Source organism: Cynoglossus semilaevis, chromosome 14, assembly GCF_000523025.1.
Source record: "Cynoglossus semilaevis isolate Cse_v1.0 chromosome 14, Cse_v1.0, whole genome shotgun sequence".
NCBI classification, from domain to species: Eukaryota; Metazoa; Chordata; class Actinopteri; order Pleuronectiformes; family Cynoglossidae; genus Cynoglossus; species Cynoglossus semilaevis.
In genome coordinates, this window is record NC_024320.1 from 22,127,440 (window position 1) to 22,148,393 (window position 20,954).

General features: G+C 40.2%; 1 protein-coding gene across 1 annotated transcript in view; it reads left to right on the forward strand.

Moving 5' to 3' along the window:
* LOC103390185 (mediator of RNA polymerase II transcription subunit 13-like) overlaps positions 1 to 15,259 on the forward strand; it is a 16,072-nt gene extending 813 nt beyond the window's left edge. Inside the window, exons 2-22 of the mRNA XM_025062058.1 lie at positions 876 to 1,127; positions 2,118 to 2,196; positions 2,285 to 2,406; positions 3,213 to 3,309; positions 3,429 to 3,646; positions 4,295 to 4,473; positions 4,558 to 5,486; positions 5,949 to 6,128; positions 6,247 to 6,476; positions 6,589 to 6,787; positions 7,187 to 7,469; positions 7,563 to 7,815; positions 7,902 to 8,090; positions 8,803 to 9,026; positions 9,119 to 9,261; positions 9,918 to 10,076; positions 10,199 to 10,363; positions 11,144 to 11,307; positions 11,794 to 11,958; positions 13,220 to 13,329; positions 13,543 to 15,259. Of these exons, the coding sequence (XP_024917826.1) occupies positions 876 to 1,127; positions 2,118 to 2,196; positions 2,285 to 2,406; positions 3,213 to 3,309; positions 3,429 to 3,646; positions 4,295 to 4,473; positions 4,558 to 5,486; positions 5,949 to 6,128; positions 6,247 to 6,476; positions 6,589 to 6,787; positions 7,187 to 7,469; positions 7,563 to 7,815; positions 7,902 to 8,090; positions 8,803 to 9,026; positions 9,119 to 9,261; positions 9,918 to 10,076; positions 10,199 to 10,363; positions 11,144 to 11,307; positions 11,794 to 11,958; positions 13,220 to 13,329; positions 13,543 to 13,675 (4,473 nt within the window). The 3' untranslated portion in view covers positions 13,676 to 15,259. The remainder of the gene's footprint in view (positions 1 to 875; positions 1,128 to 2,117; positions 2,197 to 2,284; positions 2,407 to 3,212; positions 3,310 to 3,428; positions 3,647 to 4,294; positions 4,474 to 4,557; positions 5,487 to 5,948; positions 6,129 to 6,246; positions 6,477 to 6,588; positions 6,788 to 7,186; positions 7,470 to 7,562; positions 7,816 to 7,901; positions 8,091 to 8,802; positions 9,027 to 9,118; positions 9,262 to 9,917; positions 10,077 to 10,198; positions 10,364 to 11,143; positions 11,308 to 11,793; positions 11,959 to 13,219; positions 13,330 to 13,542) is intronic.
* The last annotated feature ends 5,695 nt before the right edge of the window (positions 15,260 to 20,954 follow it).

A 20,954-nucleotide genomic window follows, 5' to 3' on the forward strand; every position in this document is an offset into this window, starting at 1 on the left:
AGTTGGCGTACCAGAGTCTGGCAGGCCTAAATTCCCAACACACACACAGACACATGCACAGACATACACACACATACACACATGGAGACATGCACATAAACAGACAGACACACACGCACAGACATGAACACACACAGAAACACACACATGGACACATATACACAGACACATGCACATTTACACATTTCAGAAACTTTTTAAAGACTTTTTCAAAGTCAATAATACATTTGTTTTTGATCGTAGGTTGATGTTTAAAAAAAGTTTTTCTAAATTTTAAAGGATTAAAAAGCAACACTTTTTTACATAGAACATTGCTTTCAATGGAAGTGTAGTTAGCAGCTACAAAAGTGTTGACGAATTGGATGAGATGTTTTCAGTCAGAAATTTGTATTTGCAGTTGTACCGATGTCACTTGAATGCAGCAGTCATTGAGGCCTTTTAGGTCGCCTGGCAAGACGTAGGACTTATCATAAAAACAATTATTCCCTGATATCGGGGCACTAGTTATTGTGTACAACTCTTGTAAAGTGTTACAAAATAGTTTATAATTGTATTACTTTGTAAAAGGTTCATTTGTAATATTCTTTAATTGATTTATGTACCACCGTAAACTCTTAATAATTGTTTTACAATACTTTCATAATCATCTCTGACCTCAGAGACTTTTATAATTCTTACCACGATATTTCTGAAATGTTTGGAATATTTTTACAGAATGTAACAAACTCAGTAATACAGAATTAAAAAAATTATTCTGAACAAATGCACTTAAAGTCACTCTAAGAAGAAGTGTATATATATTTCAACCTTAAAAAGAAGTGAAACTCTGAGAGAGAAAATATGAGACAGCTGACGGCTACTGTGACATCTGTTAGCCAAAAAGTGATTACCTTTGTGTCTTTGTCTCCTCCAGACTGTACACCCAGACTCACAAGAGATTTAAAATCTCGGAGGAGAAAATACGGGACCACATCCACACCTTGGGTCTGTTCCAGCAGCCGGGGGTGGAGGTGCTGCGGGAGCCTGGGGACGATCCGTACGACTTTAAAGAAGGAGACATCGAGTACACCTTCTCCTCTTCCAAGAGATTAAAGGGCCAGGGGAGGGAACCCAGCAAGAAGGCCAAGGTAGAAGGAAAGAACACACATGAAACACAGATTAACAAACAGGTGAAGGTGAATGTCAACAGATACAGTTTTCACATCATCACTGTTTGTTCATGTGACAGCTGAGCACACAGTCAATGACCGACAACCAGTGTTTGTATGTTGGACACGTTGTTTGGCTGTGAACTAGCTCCCATTACCTAATACTATTACTACCACTACTACTAGTTATATCACCACAATTTTTACTGATGCTACTTCTTCTACCGCAACTACTGTTTCTGTTTACTGTTTCTACTTCTTGTCTTGTTCTACCGCAACTACCACTGTTTCTACTACAGTACTGATGATGATGACATTAATAATAGAAAGAATACTTCTTGTCTTAGTACTTTCATAGTACCTAAGAGAAACTATATTTTTAATAAATAAAATTAATCTATGTTTACGATGTTTTAAAAAAAACATTAGCCGCTAAAATACAATTTTTCACACTGGATTAAAATAGAATAATCTTTACAATTTAAAAGATGGGGGGAAAGGATGAAATTAGTTACAGTTTACATTGTGGGATAATAAGAAAGGATGAAATTAGTTACAGTTTACAAACTGTTTACAAAACAAACAAACATTAATATCGTCTCTATCCTTTGTTAGTCTTTATACATAAGGTAGCTATTAACACCTACTTTCAGAGATCATGGTCATGATGAAGGTCGTCTTGAGTAATATTAATCGCACATACTAATACAGAACTAAAATGTTTCTAATTAAGATTTTAAATGGTAAAAAAAGTGTTTAATTTATTTACATATATGAAAATCTAAATGGTTCCAATTGTAACTCAAATATAAATGCTTAAGATTAAGTCCCTGTCAAACAAATGAATGGAGTATTTCACTTTGCGCCCTCGTGTGGCCAAATATCTAACTACTAGTGGCATGTACAAAAGTTTGGGGATTTCCATGGTGGAAAACTAATATGAACTAAACTATCAAATTTATACTTCAGGGAGATGAAATCACTAGCAATGGAGCACTGCCTGATGGGAAAGATGCGATGTCCATTTTTAACTCTGCACCAAAATCAGGTAAAAGCTACGCTGATCTAACATGAAGTATAAACATGGGTGTTTGTTGTGAAGATTCAACTGTTGATCTAATGTTTCGTCGCTGCAGAAGAGTCCAGTCAGGATGACGGAGCAGCCAAAACTAATCCTTCTCTGACCAGAGAAAAAGATCTGGTGGTCAACATCTCAGACCTGGACAACATCTTTGATGAAGATGAGGAAGAGTTGGGGGTAAGACATCACAGATAATATTTGTAGTTTATAAAGAATATTTAACAAGTGTCACATTTTATTTATTAGGTTTTATTAAACTGGGATTTGGTTCAATTTGAGCCATTTTAGTGACAAGATTCATCCATCTCCCCTGCCTATTTATATTTAATTAGCTAAACAGGGATTTGGTTCAATTTGAGCCGTTTTAGTGACAAGATTCATCCATCTCCTCTGCCTATTTATATTTAGTTAGCTATATTTAGTTAGCTATTTTTTGGCTAACTTGTAGCTAACTCTGCTGTTTTTATTCTTATCCTTCCTTAACTTTAAAGTATTTTTTGTGACTACCTACTGGCAATTTAATTTCAGCTAGCTTTAAGGTAATTACTTTAGATATAAGGTTAGCTCTTTAATGGCTATTTTAGGCCTACCTTTAGCCATATTACAAATAATAATTTTGTTTTGTTCCTATGATATACTTTTTTTTGTTTATGTTAAGGTTGTTTTAGCAATTAGGCAATGGTTGGCTATCTTTTAGTTGATGTCTAAGTTATTGCAATCTTTTTCCTGTATTTATTTTTTCATTATAGCTAACTTAGCTTCATCTGGACTACTTTTTTGACATCTCTTGATGTTTTATTTTTACTGAGAAAGTTCTGAGAAATGATTTGTCATTTCTTGATTAACCAAAAGATGTGATTGCTTATTTTAAAAAACAAGTTAATCATGAAGTTAAAGTCAAATTAAATGACTTTGTTCTATTTTTTACCTGGGTTGAAGAATTAAACAAAACTGACTTGTATTTGTTTTTAATTATTTTTTAGAACGTTTACACAAACCAGCACTCAGCCAAGCCACCCATTTCAACAGAAGAGCGCCCTCTGGGGAAGGAAGGGAGAGTTGCAGTTCCGTATCCATCAAGTGAGTCACTTTGAGTCATATTTAGTTGATGACACTTTATGCCATAAAGAATCGTCTGAATAATCCATTCTGTTTTTTCTGTCCTCTTCATCTCTGTGTTTATTCCTGCCTCCTTTCAGCAGTAGCAGACCTCCAGCGGATGTTCCCCACCCCACCCTCTCTGGAGCAGCACCCGGCCTTTTCTCCCATCATGACATATCGTGACACCCCGAGCCAGGAGCCACCTGCACCCAGCGGAGCCGCGGACCACCTGCTGCCTTTAGCCTCTACGCACCTGACTGAGTACAGGATGGAGACAGATGAGAGCATGGCCAGCCCCAGGCAGGAGGATCTCAAGGTTAGTGGTGGCTGCAAAAGGAACAAAACAAACAGATTTGCATAAATGTATCTTTGTGCAAATGAGGTTAAAGTTAAACATGACAAAAATGGCTACAGAAAAGGAAATATCCTCAGATAATTTAAAGCCTTGTGTAATAATGTTTAAGACGGGGAAATTAGTCTGCAGGAAGACCAGTGCAACTGGTCTGATTAAAATGTCCTGTTGGATTTTTTTTTGCACTGATACCTGCGAGGCTTCCTGATGCTCATTATCTTTGTGTGTGTTGTGAGTCAGACATCTGCACTGACTGCAGGCTCTGGGAGCTGGAAAATGCTAATTACTGTGTAGAATAATCAACCGAGTGGACAATATGAGGAGCATCTGCATCGTGTTTACACAGAAAAAAAATCGTCTTTTTGCAAACAAACCTTTACTGGTCTGTGAGGGGGACAAACAGAATAAGATCTAGTCTAACAAATTAAGCAGATGTCACCTTTGAAAAAAAAAAAAAAAACATCAAGTAGACAACGTAATAGGAAAGGGTTCTTAAAATATGGTGTGGGTACCACTGATAGTAGTTTTAAAGATTGTAAAAAATCTTACATTAACAATAAAAAATGTTGGCTTTACATTAAATCTAATAACCACACCTTTCTTCTAATCCAGCCACAGGTAGGATCCTCCATGTTTGCCCCACTGCCCTGTCTGCCCAGTCAGACTTTACCCCCACTGAAGATTCCTGATCAGTGTTACTACCGTCCATCCTGGGCACTTATGCCCAAAATGGAGCATTTCCCAGCAGTCATGCATCCACAGAACCCCACTTTCATCAGAGATGGTTACACGTAAGTCGTCAGCTTCAGTTATAGCATAACCTTTTGGCTGACATCGTTTGCTTTTTTTTCTGATGATCTGTTGTTGGTTTTCAGAAACGTGCCCAGCGTCAACACCCTCCCAGACCAGGACTACGGTCAGATGAGCGCCACCACTGCCTCGGTGAGCACCACCGCTGGCATCCTCCCGTCTCCTGCCACACCTCGCTTCTCTGTACCCACTCCTCGAACTCCGCGCACACCCCGGGGCATCAACGCAGCAAGTTCTGGTCAGGGTTCTGTGAAGCAGGACGGTACAGAACTAAGCTCACCAGCTTCCACTCCTTCCACCAGCATTCCTCTCAGCTCTGTAGAACCACTGGCTCGACCTGGACCTTCTCTTCCAGAGGCCCACAGTCTGTTTGCCATCCTCCTTCTCTCAGACTCCGTCCTCAACGTCTTCAAGGATCGCAACTTTGACAGCTGCTGTATCTGTGCCTGCAATATGAACGTCAAAGGAGCTGATGTGGGGGTGTACATCCCCGACTCCACCTGCGAAGATCAGTACCGGTGCATGTGTGGCTTCAGTGCCATCGTGAACAGGCGGCTGGCCCAGGGCACGGGCCTCTTCCTGGAGGACGAGCTGGATATTTTTGGCCGGACTTCGGAGGTGGGCCGAGCAGCTGAAAGGAGGCTGGCCCTTTGCAGGCGAGACCCAACGATGGGAGACCCGAGGGCCAAGAAGACCCAGGAGTCAAGTCCTGCCTCGTCCTCTGTCATGATCCTCCTGCAGGAGCAGTGCTCGCAGCCCATCTCTTCCCTCACTTCACTGCACTTACCCCTCAGCTGTTCCTGCCATGGACGCAAGGGGGCACTGCTGCAGAGCTGGATGTCGGAGAAGCAGTGGGCGGATGAGAGCGACGCTTGTGTGGAGTGTTACAATGCCTTGGAACAGGGGCTGCAGTACGTGGACAATCCCATAGGGGGGAAAGTGGATCAAGCTGTGGTCAGAAGTACAGCTCTACACTCCTGGCCTCACACTAACGGTAAGAATGAGCATGAATCACTGTCATCACTATTAAATAAGTCACTTTATACTACATTTTATCGGTTTTGGGAGGGTGATGTGAATGAGTACTTGGAACAGGTTGTCTTCCTGGTGTAGATTTTTGATTTATTACATTCTGTATGTATCTACAGGCTGATGTGTCCCTGGACAATTATTTAATCCCACATTACTTTAAACATTTATATATAGCTTGAATGATAGAACTGTGATGGAAAACACAGTTTAATTGTGTTCATGGATGTCTTTAGAAACTAATAAATTAAATTAAGTAAAACTAAAGAAATTACCAAACCAAAATAAAATACTGTATTGTCTAAATAGCAGAAAAACTAGAGTTTTTACAATTATTGTATAAAAATGAAACCCAGATTCAGACAAGATGTTGACAGTGTACGACCTACATATTCATCTGTGTGTGTCTCTCGGTCCGTCCCCTCAGTTGTGGACATGAGCGCGCTGTCGTCCCAGGACATGGTTCGGATGCTGCTGTCTCTGCAGCCCTTCTTGCAGGATGCCATTCAGAAGAAGAGAACAGGACGGACCTGGGAGAACATCCAGCACGTTCAGGGTCCACTCACATGGCAGCAGTTCCACAAGATGGCTGGAAGGGGTTCCTATGGTAAGGCCATAATTAATGACAATTTGAATGTCTCTTTAGTATGTAACAGAATACAAGCATTTTAGGTACAAATATTTGCTTTTTGGGTGAAAATAATACAACTTTTTATCTGTCTAAGGTTCTGAGGAATCACCTGAACCTTTGCCCATCCCTTTAGTTCTACTGGGCTATGACAGGGAGAGGGACTTCTTAGCATTATCTCCTCTGGCATTACCTTTTTGGGAGAAGTTGTTGTTAGAGCCCTACGGCGGGCAGCGGGATGTTGCGTATTTGGTGCTGTGCCCCAATAGTCCCTCACTACTGGCTGCAGCCCGGGCCTTCTTCCAGGAGCTCAGTGCAGTGTATGAGGTAAATCACTGTGTGGTCGATTGACAACAACATTTCATTAATGTCAGTGAGAATTTGTTATAATGTGTGAATGTGATGAGAAAACTGACCTCGGTTCTGTCTGCAATCCCAGACGTGTCGTCTTGGAAAGCACCGTCCTCTGGCCAAAGTGTCCAGAGATGGACTGGTGCACGTGGGTGAAGATGTGGAGCCAGAGAAGCTGGAGGAGGTGGATGTGGATCAGTGGATGACTGGGCCCTGGACGGGTCAGCAGCACAATGACAACCTCAACAAACTCAAACTCTACGTTTATGCCTGCACGCAGCAACTTGGTAAAAACAATTACTTCTTTAAATGACCTTTCTTTGACCTGGACACGACATAAAATGCAAAAATCTATTTTCTCAAGTGAAAACTCTAAAGGGGCAGATTCATGAATGTAAACAAATTCAAGAATCAACTGCCTAGTGAGTAATGTACCAAATTATTTCTGTTCACTTCTGTTCACAGTCTGATCTAATTGAGTTGTTCAGTCAAGTCTATGGTTTTTCTCCAAACCATTTCAGTTTATGCATTTACAATATGATACAGGGAAAAGCAGAAAAATTCAGAATGCTGTGTTTTGCCCAAATAATTAACTTGTGAATCTCCTGTAGCCTAAGCAAAGCAAATTAAAACGTTAAACGATTGTACGTACACAGATCCAGTCATTGACTTCCTTCCTCTTCCAGGTCCACAGCTGTCTACTCTGCCTCTGGACAGCAGTCTTCTACTGCCTCCTAAAATCCAGCCTGCTGTAAACAACACATCTTTCAACCAGCCTGCCTCTTCTGGGCAGAGTCAGTCTTGGGCCACCGATGGAGAACAAGCTCAGGGTGCTGTCAGTTCAACAAACGCCTCGACTCCCACAAACTCATCCCAGATGGGGGAGACGGCAACAGGGGGGACCAGTGACTCAAAGACCACTCCTGGTGCCACACCACCAGCAAACACACCAGCAGAGAACCCTGAACTGTAAGAACTGGTCTACTTTGGCTAAATGACTCATCTTTACTTGTTGTTCAACACATTAACATGAGTTATTACTCTGTGTGTTTGGTCGTACAGGACATCTGAGCAGGCCAGAATCGGTATCCCGACTGTACCGGACTCCATGGACAGCTACGCCAACCCACCAGCTATTGTTATTTACATAGTGGACGCTTTCCTGGGCTCCAGTGCAGTGAGAAGTGACGGCGGGGAGGAGGAAGAGGGCGACGAGGTAGAAGCTGGCAGCATCTGGTTACTGGGGCTTCTTCGCTGCTACACAGAGATGCTGCAGTCGTTACCTGAAACGATGAGACCTGCGCTCGTCCTACAGGTTAAAAAAAAAAAAAAAAATAGAGAGAGAGAATCAACAGGAGAGTACTGTTTCTCATCCTCATCTTTTTATCTCTCCTTGTGTAGGTGGTGCCGTGTCAGTATCTACTCCAGCCTGTCAGTGGAGAGAGCCACTTGTATTTACAGCATCTTCGCTCCATGGCCTTCTCCTGTTACTCCCAGTGCAGACGTCTTCTACCCCAGCAGACACATATCAAGTCCCTGACTGGCTTTGGACCAGTGTCCACTGTCAGCTCTGTGCTGAAGGCTCCAGAGGTGAGCATGAAGATTGAGGGTTTTTTTTATTTATTTGAAACAATTTTAATGGCCAATAATGTGTTTGTTTTATTACATCCAATACTGTAATTTAGGGCGATGAACTGCTAATAAAGTACGTTTTCCAAACTGAGTTGTCCACTAATTGAGCAAACAGTCTCTACTAAAGAAGGAGAAGAAGGAAAGTGAATAATCTGTCATTGTGACACAGCACAAAAACAAATATGACCTTTGCAATTTACGCATCACCAAAGGGCAGCAGGGGGCAGTTTAAGGGAACGGCACCATGCTCAGTGATAACTTGGCAGCTGGTGGATTCGAACCTAAAACCTTCGGGACCCAAGTCCACTTCCTTAACCACTAAGCCACCACTGCTTCCACTGGCATCATGCTCCTGATGTTGAACATGTACACAGCGAAAAAAAAACAGCAAAGATGAGCTAACACTGCATGTCTCAGAGTCTGGCTAATTTTTAAGTGGCAATATGCACTGATTAAGGTTTTTAGAGAACAGAAAAGATCTCCAAAAAAGAACCAAAAGTAAAAGACTATGAGCAGCTAGCACGAAGGCTAAAAACAGTAGGCAGAGCGTGGAAGTTACTATTCAATGGATTTTTGAAGTAGTAAAGGGCAAGTAGTTCACTTAGTTTTAAGTTAAAAAAGAAAAAACAACTCACTGTTATTTGTTTCCTCTCCTCCTCTCCTCCTGCAGCATCCTAGTCCTCTGCAGCTTTATTCCCCTCCGTTCATCCTGGGTCCAACTCGCCCCAAGCAGCCAGAACCAGGGGAGATATGGGCAGAGATTCCGCCCAAGAACAATGTCCTCTATGTGGGATATTGTCTGTCACATGACCAGCGCTGGATCCTGGTTTCCTGTACTGACCAGCAGGGGGAGCTCCTGGAGTCCTCTATCATCAATGTGGATGTACCTAACAGGTAAAAACACATTACTGACTTAACTTTGTTTACATTTTTACACCTTTTTTGTAAAATTGTTGCATTTAAAACTCTGATATCTAATTTCCAAGGTCACGACGTCCTAAAGTTTCAGCCAGAAAAATGGGCCTTCAGAAGCTGTGGGAGTGGTGTATAGGCATCATTCAGATGACCTCGCTGCCATGGAGGATCGTGATTGGTCGATTAGGCAGACTTGGGCATGGGGAGCTAAAAGGTGATCTACAAATATTCATTAAAAGAAATCTATTCTCTTTTTCAGAATTTTGGCAGTCATGTTACTTATTCTTTTTTCTTTAATCCCTTTTTTAATTTCCAATTTAATTAAATGTCTGTCAATCTGTCACCAACTTAATAAAATACATAAAATTATGTTCCTTGTTGACTTCTGCTATTTTTAATTTGTAAGATTATTCCCTTAACTTTTATTTATTGTGGACTTAAAAAACAAAGCTTTTTCTGGAGGACAGTTATCAAATGATAAAACAGGCTGGCTTTTCTTATTTTTAAAATTTGCTTATATCAAAAACACCTAGAAATTTAATTTAATAATTCAGTAGTTTAAATGTTTCCAATTTCAATTATTCAAAATACTTTGTTGTTATAGTTATACTATATATTCTGTGTTATTATTACTACAGTATATATTACATAAGCATTTTGGGAATTTCCAGGATAACTTTAAGGCATTAGCCTGAAGCCCCCGGATCTCTGTACTCTCACAACTACTACACATATTTGTGGCACAGTTCCATGTGACGCACTCTGCCTGTCATGTTGTGTTACGACATGACATCTGTCATATGATAGACACTAATTTTTTTTCACATATTTTTTGTTTCTTTCTTCTTGCATCGCCTCCTTTTCAACAAGACTGGAGCTCATTCCTGGGAGAACATTCCCTCCAATCAATAGGACGTCAGCTGAGGGAAGCCTGTCGCATGTGTGGAATCTCAGCTGCTGATTCCCCCACAATCCTCAGTGCCTGCCTTGTAGCCTTGGAGCCACAGGGCTCCCTGGTGGTCATGCCTGGTGAGTAGTTCTTTCAGCGACAGTGGTGACGTCCGTGGTATATTTAAAGCTGTTCTACACTATTTGTATAAACAGACACTTTGACTCACCTTCGCCGTGTTTGCCTGTGCATTTGTGAACAGACGCAGTGACCATGGGTTCAGTGTTTGGACGCAGCACGGCTCTGAACCTGCAGACCTCACAGCTGAACACACCTCAAGACGCTTCCTGCACACACATCCTGGTCTTCCCTACGTCTGCCACCACACAGCTGGCACCCAGCTCATACCCTACAGAGGACAACAATGGTAATGAAATGCAGTTAAACCTCACCTGTCATCACAGTTAAAAAAAAACAAACAAACAAAAAAATCGGATTAGTTGTACTATTTTGAACCACTAGGGGGCATCTGTGCATTGGAAAACAGCTGATCATCACAGTTACATGTAGACAGCATTAAGGATTCAGTTAAAAATGCAGTAGGTAATTATAAGGTAAATAATATTCTAATTGTTCATGTTAAATTAAAAATTGAATCCCACAATTTAAAAAAAAGTGTTAAATTAAAAATTGAATCCCACAATTAAAAAAAACTACATTAGTTTGTGAGGTGTATAGTTAGATTAACAATTTGTTAATTAATACAATTTCAGTATATACATCTTAATTTAGAGTATAATTAATTTAGAATACCAAGGAAGACAAAGAAGAAAAGTAAATTTTAATGTCACTATTCTGTCTGTAATACTGGACAAATGTTTAAAAAATGTCCAATGTCAAGTTACATTTCCGACCTTGTTGTCATTTTTTTTCTTATCACAAACTGAGAATAAGAGCAAAAAGGTTTAAGTCAAAGTTTTGATATGTATATTATGACTCGGTACTCAGTACTCAATTTCCAAAGTCAGATCAGCATTATCCCAAAGGTCAAGGAACAAAAACGTAACTTTTTATCCCATTTTCAAAATATTCAAACATTTCTCAACCAAAGAACAAAAACTTAACTTTTTATCCAATTTTCAAAATATAATAGTGAAAGTGCCCCTTCATTACATTCATATTCTACCTCTTGTGATTTTCCTATCAGACGACATGTTTGACCTGCCTTTTCCTGATGAGCTGGAGAACGACATCGGCCACGACATGATGCTGATCACAGGGAACCTCCATCCTTCTCCCAACACTTCTCCGGTTCCCTCCCCTGGTTCCCCGTCTGGGATGGGAATGGGCTCAAACTTCCATCACACCAGGGTCAGTGAAGGCTGAGTTCTACACAAACATCCACAAAGTTCTCCATCTGAAAAAATATTATGATAAGAACTCAGAACAGTCATAACTGTGCGCTGCCTTTTACGAGGGGGGATTTTGGGTGGAACTACAATGCATACCTCTCTGGATTACAGATTGACATTTGACACCCGTGACAGGTGAATAAAAATGTTGACAGGGTCTGGACAGGTATAATGGATGGAGATGGAATTTGTCTCGGGGGGCCACAGGGAGAACAGAGGTGCTGACAACCTGTGATATGTCACAGTTGATAGCAACATAGTGAGAAACTATGGAAACGGCCTGTGCAGAAGTTTGGCTATTTAGCTGGACGGTTTCTAAAGTTAGAGGCTGCACTAGGCTGCATACTAGAATGTTTCTGGCTATTTAAAATCACAAACTACAGTTTACACCGTGCCAACTCTCTGTGATTAATTACTGTCCTTCTCCACCTGTGTGTAAATATAGAGTCAGGGAGAACGTCTGCTGTCCAGAGACAATCCACCAGAGGAGCTGAAGCAGCAGCCGCTGGCTCTGGGTTACTACGTCTCCACCGCACAAGCTAATGGACTTCCTCACTGGTTCTGGGCCTCCTGCCCACAGGCTGAGAAACAGTGTCCACTCTTCCTCAAGGTACTGCACTATGAAGCACTACAAACTGTACTGTACAAGGGATGAATCTAGTACCGATACTGCTGCCACCAAGTATCTGCCAATACTGATACAAACCTTTCAACCTCTTTGGCTGCTAGTAATACTGAAATATTATCAACCAAAGGACATCCATAATCCATGTACTTTGTATGGATGTATTTTGCTAAGTGTAGTTATATGTATTTAGACATCTAATATGAAACATTGTCTTTAAACTGTGCAACAAATGTTTTGCTGTTCTAGAGAAAGGATTTAAACAGGCGACAAAGTTATGTCAAACTGCTGCTTTTTATCTGAAATTTGAGCTCGCATTGCTTCTATGACGGTCTTAACTGATTACACCGAGTCAGCAACACCGTCCAACATTTACAATACAGTAAAAAGTAAAAGGGAATACATATTTTTTTAATTTAAGTAGAACAAATACACACTCAACATAAAGATGTATCATAAAATGAGTTGCTATACCGACTATCAGTAGTTTTCATTACTTATTTAAAATTATAATACAGAAAATGAACTCAGAAAGTTCGACATACCGTCAGTTTGTCGCGTTCAAATATCCGATGCTCCAACTGTTCCACTGTTATACACTGGTGTTGCCCTCATTGCACTTGGCCGACAGATTTTCCTCTTTGTGGATAAAACAACTCCTTAATGCTGAATTGAAACAATGCTAGGTTGGTTGGCTAACACAAACATGACGCTGTGCTAGCGGTGCCCCTTAGCCCAGGGGTTGGCAAACTTTTCCATGCCAAGGCCCGCGAAACAGCATTAGCTTCTGGCCTTCGTAAACCCACAGACAATGTTACAATATATGTAAGGAAACGTTTAGAATTTCCTTGTCTTACTTTAATCCAGTATTCAATAATTGTTACATTTGTTTAACATAAGAAATGTTTTAACAAACATGCGCTAGCTAGCTACATGCTAGCTGGAGGGACAGAGCAACTGGTTTGGATAACAGGTGCAAATCGCCAGGTCGAAACAATCGGTGACGTCATCAGGGACAGGTGCGTTCAGGTACCATCGGGAAACTTGATAATTTGACGATTACAGCAGTGGACGTGTTTAGGACAAATGGTTAGAGAATAAATAATTAGATGGGGATTTTTTTTAACCTTTCCCTCCTTATCTTTCCTTACAATTATATGAGCTTAGAAGTGACTGCCGCTAGGGTGGCTCAGAAATGACAACAACAACTCATCACATATTTTGACCTGACATTTCTCTGCTGCAGGCGTCTCTGCACCATCACATCTCCATATCTCAGACAGATGAGCTGGTGACAGATAAGAGTAAGAGGACCCCTCACCCTTTAGACTCCAAGACCACGTCTGATGTGCTCAGGTAAATATTCAACACACTGAAGATAAGCAAGTGTCCCGACCTGCTCCAGTGCTCTGCATGTTCTCTCAATATCTACATATTTCCAGTATAAATTACTGTTTTTGTGTAACATTTCTGTACATTTTTCTGGAATAGTTGAGAAAAATCCAAGTACAGACAAATTATCAAGTGTTAAAAAAAAATCAAAACAAACTCAATATTTCTCTGTTTCAGGTTTGTATTGGAACAGTACAACGCCCTCTCTTGGCTGACGTGCACACCTGCCACTCAGGACCGCCAGTCCTGTCTGCCCGTCCACCTGGCTGTACTAATCCAAATGTACAACGCCATCCTGAACATGCTTTAGCTGTGTGAAACTCTCGGGGAGAAATTTCTAGAAGTATGGACATTTGATTATATACTTGCACTACCCTCTAATGAACACTAGAGGGCAGTAGAACTATTCTGGATGGATTTAAAGGGCAACGGCAAGCCCGAGTCTCTCCTGAGTCTGAGGATCAGAGTCTAACAGTGAGTCTGACTCGTCATCCACCTCTGAATGGCATCCGGCGCATGTGTGGATGATGGAGAAGATGACGCTACGAGCACGTCATCACATCGGTGCAGGGACACGTGACTCCCTAACTGTACAACCAGCAAAATCGACATGACGACACAAACTCGTGGCTTTTATTACAATGTTGAAATGACAGTGATGCTTTTACAGATTTGTACAGAACTAAACCGTGGAGCTCGTCTGAACGTGGAGTCTGTTCAGTTACCCTTTGACCTTTCCTATGACACAAACATCCTCATTTTAACTCCAAAGAGGGAGCATTTGATAAAGGCACTTTTCCCCCCTCACCTTCCAAAGTGTAGATTAAAAAAAACCCACCTTGGACAAATATTTGATCAGTGACAGAAAGTGTCGTTTATGATGTGACGACACAACAGCAAATGCAAAATAACTGAGACTTATTTTTTAATATTTCAATCAAGAAAATGACAAAGCTAAAAAAGAAATGCCTTTGTTCCCACTCGACGTTTGTCTGGGGATCGGAAATAGGATGTGTCATTTTAATGCAATTGTAAAAATGCCATATTTATACAAATTATATCATGTCATAAAATTTGATATGCTAATTGTATATATATAAATATAAATATATATACATAAATCTATATATTACCTCTTCCATGCAGGCACTTAATAATGAGGGTGAGGGAGGAGACCATCTCTGGAGAAATGCACATGGTTTCTCAAAGAAAATGCATTTTTCTTCATTTATTTTCTACAGATAATGAACATTTTAATGTCTTATTTAAATGTTTAAATTATAGTTAAATTGAGGCAGGAGATACACTATACTGTATATTTATAAAATGTTTCATCTTCTGCTTGACAAACTTGAAAAAGGCAAAGTAAAATCACATGTTTTGAGCGATGCAACATAATGAAATATTTAAAAAAAAAAAGAAAAAAAAAGCTTTATCTCATTGGCTCTCCTGAATGATGTCATTGTAAAAAAAGCCTGTCAGTTTCACTCATTCTGCTTCTGGCATGTTTGTATATACACTTTTGTAGCTGTGTTTTATTATTTTAGTTGTTTTTTTGTTTTTTTTAATTCTCCTATAAAGCTGTACATTTCATGCTGGTTGGTTTTATTTTGGAAGTGATTCATATCAAACTATTTTTTGCTGTGAGCTTTTGATATATATAAATATATATATATAAATATAAATGATATTACTGCGCATAATTCAATTGAATATGTTTGCGAGGTAACATTGCCAAGTACACACATGTACAGACAAGGGCAAGTTTGCAAATGGAAAAAGAAAAATGTTACATCTCCCATCACTTTGAATATCAGACAGATCCACTTTAGTGAGACGGGTCTGTTCCTTTTACACTCTTTTTTAAGTAAATTATTAAAACTCCTGAAAATGATGCTGGCTTTGGTGTTCTCTTTTACTTTCACTGGTCAATCCAAATCACTTAAATTATAGAAAAATCTAAATAAAATATACTTTTTAATTTTAAGTTTTTCACTCACTTGGTGAGTGCCATTAAGACTAATTGATAGAGGAGTTATAAGTGAACGTAAATGATTTACTCAAAGATTCTAACAGTAAATGACAATTTTCCATTAATAAATGGACTCTCAGGAGAAAAACAGATACAAGCTCAGCTTAAAATTCAGGAAGAAATTGCTCTGGCCAAGCAAAACAAAACAGAGCTAAACCCCAGCAGGAAGCAAAACTAAAAAAAGTTATGCTTTTCAAGAAAAAACAGGCATTTGCTCATAACAAAACTAGCCCAGAAATACTATAAAGTAACAAGGAAAACAGCCAAGAAGATAGCACACATGCTAACTCATTCAATGAAATCTAAGGGATAACACCTGCACCTGAAACCAATCACAAATACTAATAACAAGGAAGTAATTCACTTAATATTTGAGTTAAAATTAGTTAAAACAAAACTAAAATTTAACCTGAAACAGCGGAAACTTAGGTAAAGAGTTGAGTAAAGACTACGTAGCTACGTAGCACACATAGCTTCGTAGCACACATAGCTACGTAGCTAAATATCTGAAGAAAAAGTAAACTAAACAAGCCTCAGGTGGGTGAGAAATAACTGAATCAAAGAAAAGAAAGTCAAAGACAAACATTAACCGAAAAGATACAAATGTAATGAGCAAACAAATATAGGTTAACTTATCGTAGAAATAGTGAAAAAGTAAAAAAAAAAACCATGACATTAGCCAAACATTGTTTGCACACAATGTACCTAAAGAGAGGCGTAGAAATCCATATAATTCAACAAAAACATATCACAAAACAGACTAAAACTTATTAAATATGTCAAAAAAAAGGGCTAATGGTTGAGCAAGTATGAAGTCTGACAGTATCACACAAAACGTTTGTCCCGAGGCTACTCAACAAAACTATTTATAATTAAAAATAAGTGGGCCACATGAATCTTGTCCATGATTTTTTGGCTCCTTGTCTGGACTTTAGACAAAGAGCTTCAGGGTCACACAGTATGACCTTATTTCTTGGTGCTGTTTATCAGTCAGTGACTCACTGACAGGAGGTAAATGACATATAATAAATGTTTATGCTAATAACCCTAAGAGCTAAAGATGGATGATGCTACCTCTGTGGCACGACAGCTCTAACAAAGCGAAACGGTGTGAATACAGGGTGCAGTGGGAACAGCTATAATTTAGCAGGGCCTTATAGGACACTTTGCGTGAAGAGAAAGATACGCCTTTAATTACGGGTTACTGTCAAAAGGTGTTAATGACTGGTTTTCAGTGACTCTCATCCGCTTGGTTGGATCCAGAAAGGTTATATCTAAGGCTTGGCCATAATGAAAAATTATTACACCCTCTATTGTCAACAACAATAGACGTGATAACCTCGTCATTAAATGCCATGCACTACTTTGATAATGTATATGCAAATGATGAGAGCAGATCATCCAGGAGCCGCCGTACGAGTTTGACGAGACGGATGAGCTGAACAGAAATGACAACTGCAGGCGGCTGGGAAGGAAATACATCCTTTTACAGGACTGGAAATGGTCACTATTGCTGCCCCCTGTCTGTATTTTCTCTTTTCAACTTTTTTTTCACAACCTTTTTTTTTGTTCTTGTAATACGATTGTAACCTACAAAAACTGTTCTAAAACAGAAGGTCACAAGATTAATCACCTACACCGAAGTGTTGTCCTGAATAGTTTTACTAATGTTGTAAACATGGGGCAAACTAAGGCCCGGGGGCTGGAAGCGGCCCGTTCAGTTTTTAATCCGGCCCGCCAAACTTTTCCAAATTATATAATTATATTATCATTATACTTCAGCCTTTTCCCTGCAATACCCACGTTTTCAGCCTTTATGCATAACTTTTACATGTCATTCATCTTAGTTCACACAAACGCTCCATCTATCAGTGAATTTTGTCCAACGACAATTAAGTACGTTCATTGTGCGCTTTCTCAAGTGCGTCCTCTTCAGGCCAGCTGAGAGCTTTGCTCCTTTTTGCGCCAATAAAACAGTTGTATGTATTTATTTGTAAGGAGGAGAAGGGTGGACATTGTGGCTAAGACTCATTTGGCCATCAGGGTCAGGTAAAATCCTTGAGTTAGGAACAACATTTGTATGGACCCTGGAGAGAAAAAGCCCACTGGACATCAACAAAACAGACAAATTCAGCATGTGGAGGGACCGGCCGACTCCAGAACACTGTCAATGGAAAAAAGGAGTGGGTATGCGAAGAGTAAAAGCCACTGAAGAGTCAATTGTCAGGGTCGAGTCGTCTAATGGCCGTCAAAACTGTAGCAAGTGGATGTCTAATTGACGGCAATGTGTTTTCCACAGATGTCCTATTAGACCATGGCCATTCACCTGTTATCTGGTTTGCCAAGTGCATCCCTGCAGCCAAATGGTCTACGGACTGGACAAAGGAGGCCCGGGCCGGCTCCACACAGCATTAGCACAAACACAATTAGAAATCAATGACATTTAATGTCACTTCTCTGCCTGCAGAAGGGTTCATGAGGAAGCAAGGTCGTTCAGAAAAGCTCTTCAAGGGGAGCAAATGGACAGACTAAACACTGGGAACGCTGCTGCTGTGGTGATGGAAGTGAAGAGACCAAAGGTTGAATATGGTCATGTAATTGAAATGTGTTTTACCATTATTTCACACAAACGCCTCAAATGGGTATAAGACAAAGTGACATCTAATGGTCGGACTTTAGACCGTCACAAATGGAAGTCTCTCTTTGCTCACCAAGACCGCCTGAAGCCTGTCCAGGGTCAAACACTGAGAAGGATTTTTATTCAAAACGACTTATTTTTCTCAGCTTCGACTATTTTAACGGACGACTCTGTCCATTTGTTGTAAACAATCTATATGAAAAATAGGAGGCCTTTGAAGTACACTGTGGTCTATGGAATTTGGAGGCATAGACCAGGGGTCTTCCAAACCCACGGTGCGGGGACCAATGCAGGTCCATAGTTCATTTGGTACCGGGCCGCAGTGGGACACAGTGAAAAAATGTACTTCAGTTTTACTAATTTAAATTTCATTCCAAAATAATCCAGTCATATCCCTTTACTGTTTTCATTCAAAGATAATCTGTCAATGTTTCAAAACAACAGGTCAAAGGTCATTCAAACTCTGATACTGACAGAAGAAAGTCTGAGAGAGGGTTGATTTGGAAAATGTAACGCTCCTTCAACGATGACGAGGCATTACCAATTACTACCACTGGGGTGACATCATGTGCTGTGTTGCCCCGTCCTCCCCCTCTGAAGGGGAGGCAGCTGGGGGCTGTAGCCTCACACTGCTTTGTAGACGGGGGTGGGGAAATTGGGGGTGGGGGGTCTGTTTTCTTAAAACTTTAAAAAGAGGGGGAACGGGTCAGACACACACACAAACACCTACACACAGACACTGTCATGGTAGTTTTCTGTCACTGGTCAGGTGGGGAGGTGGAGGGGAGGTGGAGGGGAGGGGATTGTTGTGGTCAATGTGGGGGGTCTTATCTCTGCCTAATACCTAATAACTCAGCCGGGTCACTGAGGGTTCACGGCTGTGTGTGTGGTACAGGTCAGGGTCATGGTCATCAAGAGTTAAAGCTATCAATTAGCGCTGCGCTAACTCACAGGAGGTTCTAGAGTCCGCTTTGTTGTGAGTGAATTAAAGGGGAAACGCTTTAGAACAGGCATTCAAACACGGATGTCCAGTGAGGAGATGGTTCAAGAGTGGTCAGCTCTGTAACTACGTCTTAGTAATTAATCAAAATATTATCAAACAGCAACAACAAGAGGTAAAGTTTCTCCTTCAAAAAATGTTTTTTTGGTTGTTTTTTTTTTTTTTTGACTAAATGAATGGATAAACATTTGTTCAGTCAAAAACAATGAACTCAAAACCCAGGAAAGTTCAGGTTTTAATTATATAAATACATTTAAAATACATTTATTACATATCTATTTCATCACTATTTCATGTGCCTACCCCATTTACAAATTAGTGCAAATTTACATGGCAATCCGACTGAGGAGAAATCTACTTCCAAAATTACAAGTAGCGGTTAAATGAGCTGGAAGAGTTTGAAAATGAAAAGGGCTGATATTAGCCTAAAACATGAATTACTGTAGCTAAAAGTTACATTAGTTTAGACCTTTTACTACTTCCTTCAATGGAAAGCTAGCTAGCTAGCAAGCAACAACATTAGACAGACAGACAGACAGACAGACAGATAGACAGACAGATAGACAGATATACAGATAGACAGAGAGATAGACAGACAGACAGATAGGTAGCGATTTAGAAAGTGTTAAGTTTGGATTCGATTTCGAAAAAGAAAAGAGACAAGATTCCTCATTCCACATGTAAATTTCCATTATTCTGCTCACCACAGTAATGGAGGAGGTCAGCTGTTTTATTATGTCATCAGTATTGGTTTTAATTAGTGCCCTGTCCAGGTACTCCTGGAAAGCCAGGCCACGCCCGGTCCAAACAAACACGCAGCCATCTTCCAGATGGCTCCAAGGAAATGCCGCTCTTGGCCCGGCTCTCATCCAGAGCCGAGAGCCATTGACAGCCTCCTGAAGTGACAGAACATCTGCCAACCCAGCACGGCAGCCTGTTAGAAAACATCTGATTTTGTCTGGGAGTGCTCTCTGTCTCCGGCCTTTCCATTTGCATAAATACTTTTTGTTCGAAGACCCCCCCCCACCATCACCACCACCACAAGGGGCTCGTAGAGAGTTCTGCAATTTCCCTTCCTGTAAATCTCTCATTGCTGGGCGTTTACATCCTTCAACCCCAACGTGGAGTCCACTTAACACTTTAGCTAATGTAAATAGAGAGAGATAAAAGCTGTGCCGACTTCAAAGCCGTCTCTCTCTCTCTCTCTCTCTCTCTTCTGCCCACATCAAAACACGAGAGAGAAAACAATCTCTCATTTACGTCGGATATTAAAGTTTGAAGGACATTAATCCCCTCAATGACTGAGAGCCGGAGTAATCCAGAGGGCTGAGTGGAGAAGGAGGCGCTGCACAAACCCACCAAGGGCTAGAAATGTCAGGTTTGTAAATGAGGGCTCTTTCTCACACTAATTATCAGTTACTAATGGTTAAACTGTACTCATTTCAGAACCTCTGTCCATAAATAATGGTTTCATTGACAATGGATGGTCTGATGTGAACCTGACTGTGAACGTCACTGATGTCACAATGGGACAGGACATTGATTGGGTCAAGACTGTACTCATTTCAGAACCTCTGTCCAAAAATAATGGTTTCATTGACATCATCGAAGAAATCATAACCAAATCATAACCAAAACAAAATACTTTATACTCTGATCTGATCAAATCTAATGTGATCTAATCTAATCTAATCTAATCTAATCTAATCTATTTTTATGTAATTTTATCTGATCTAATCTAATCTAGTCTAATCTAATCTGATTTGATCTGATTTGATCTGATCTGGTCTTGCTTGGTCTAGTCTAGTCTAGTCTAATCTAATCTAATCTAATGTGATCTGATCTAATCTAATCTAATATATTTTTATGTAATTTTATCTGATCTAATCTAATCTAATATAATCTAATCTAATCTAATT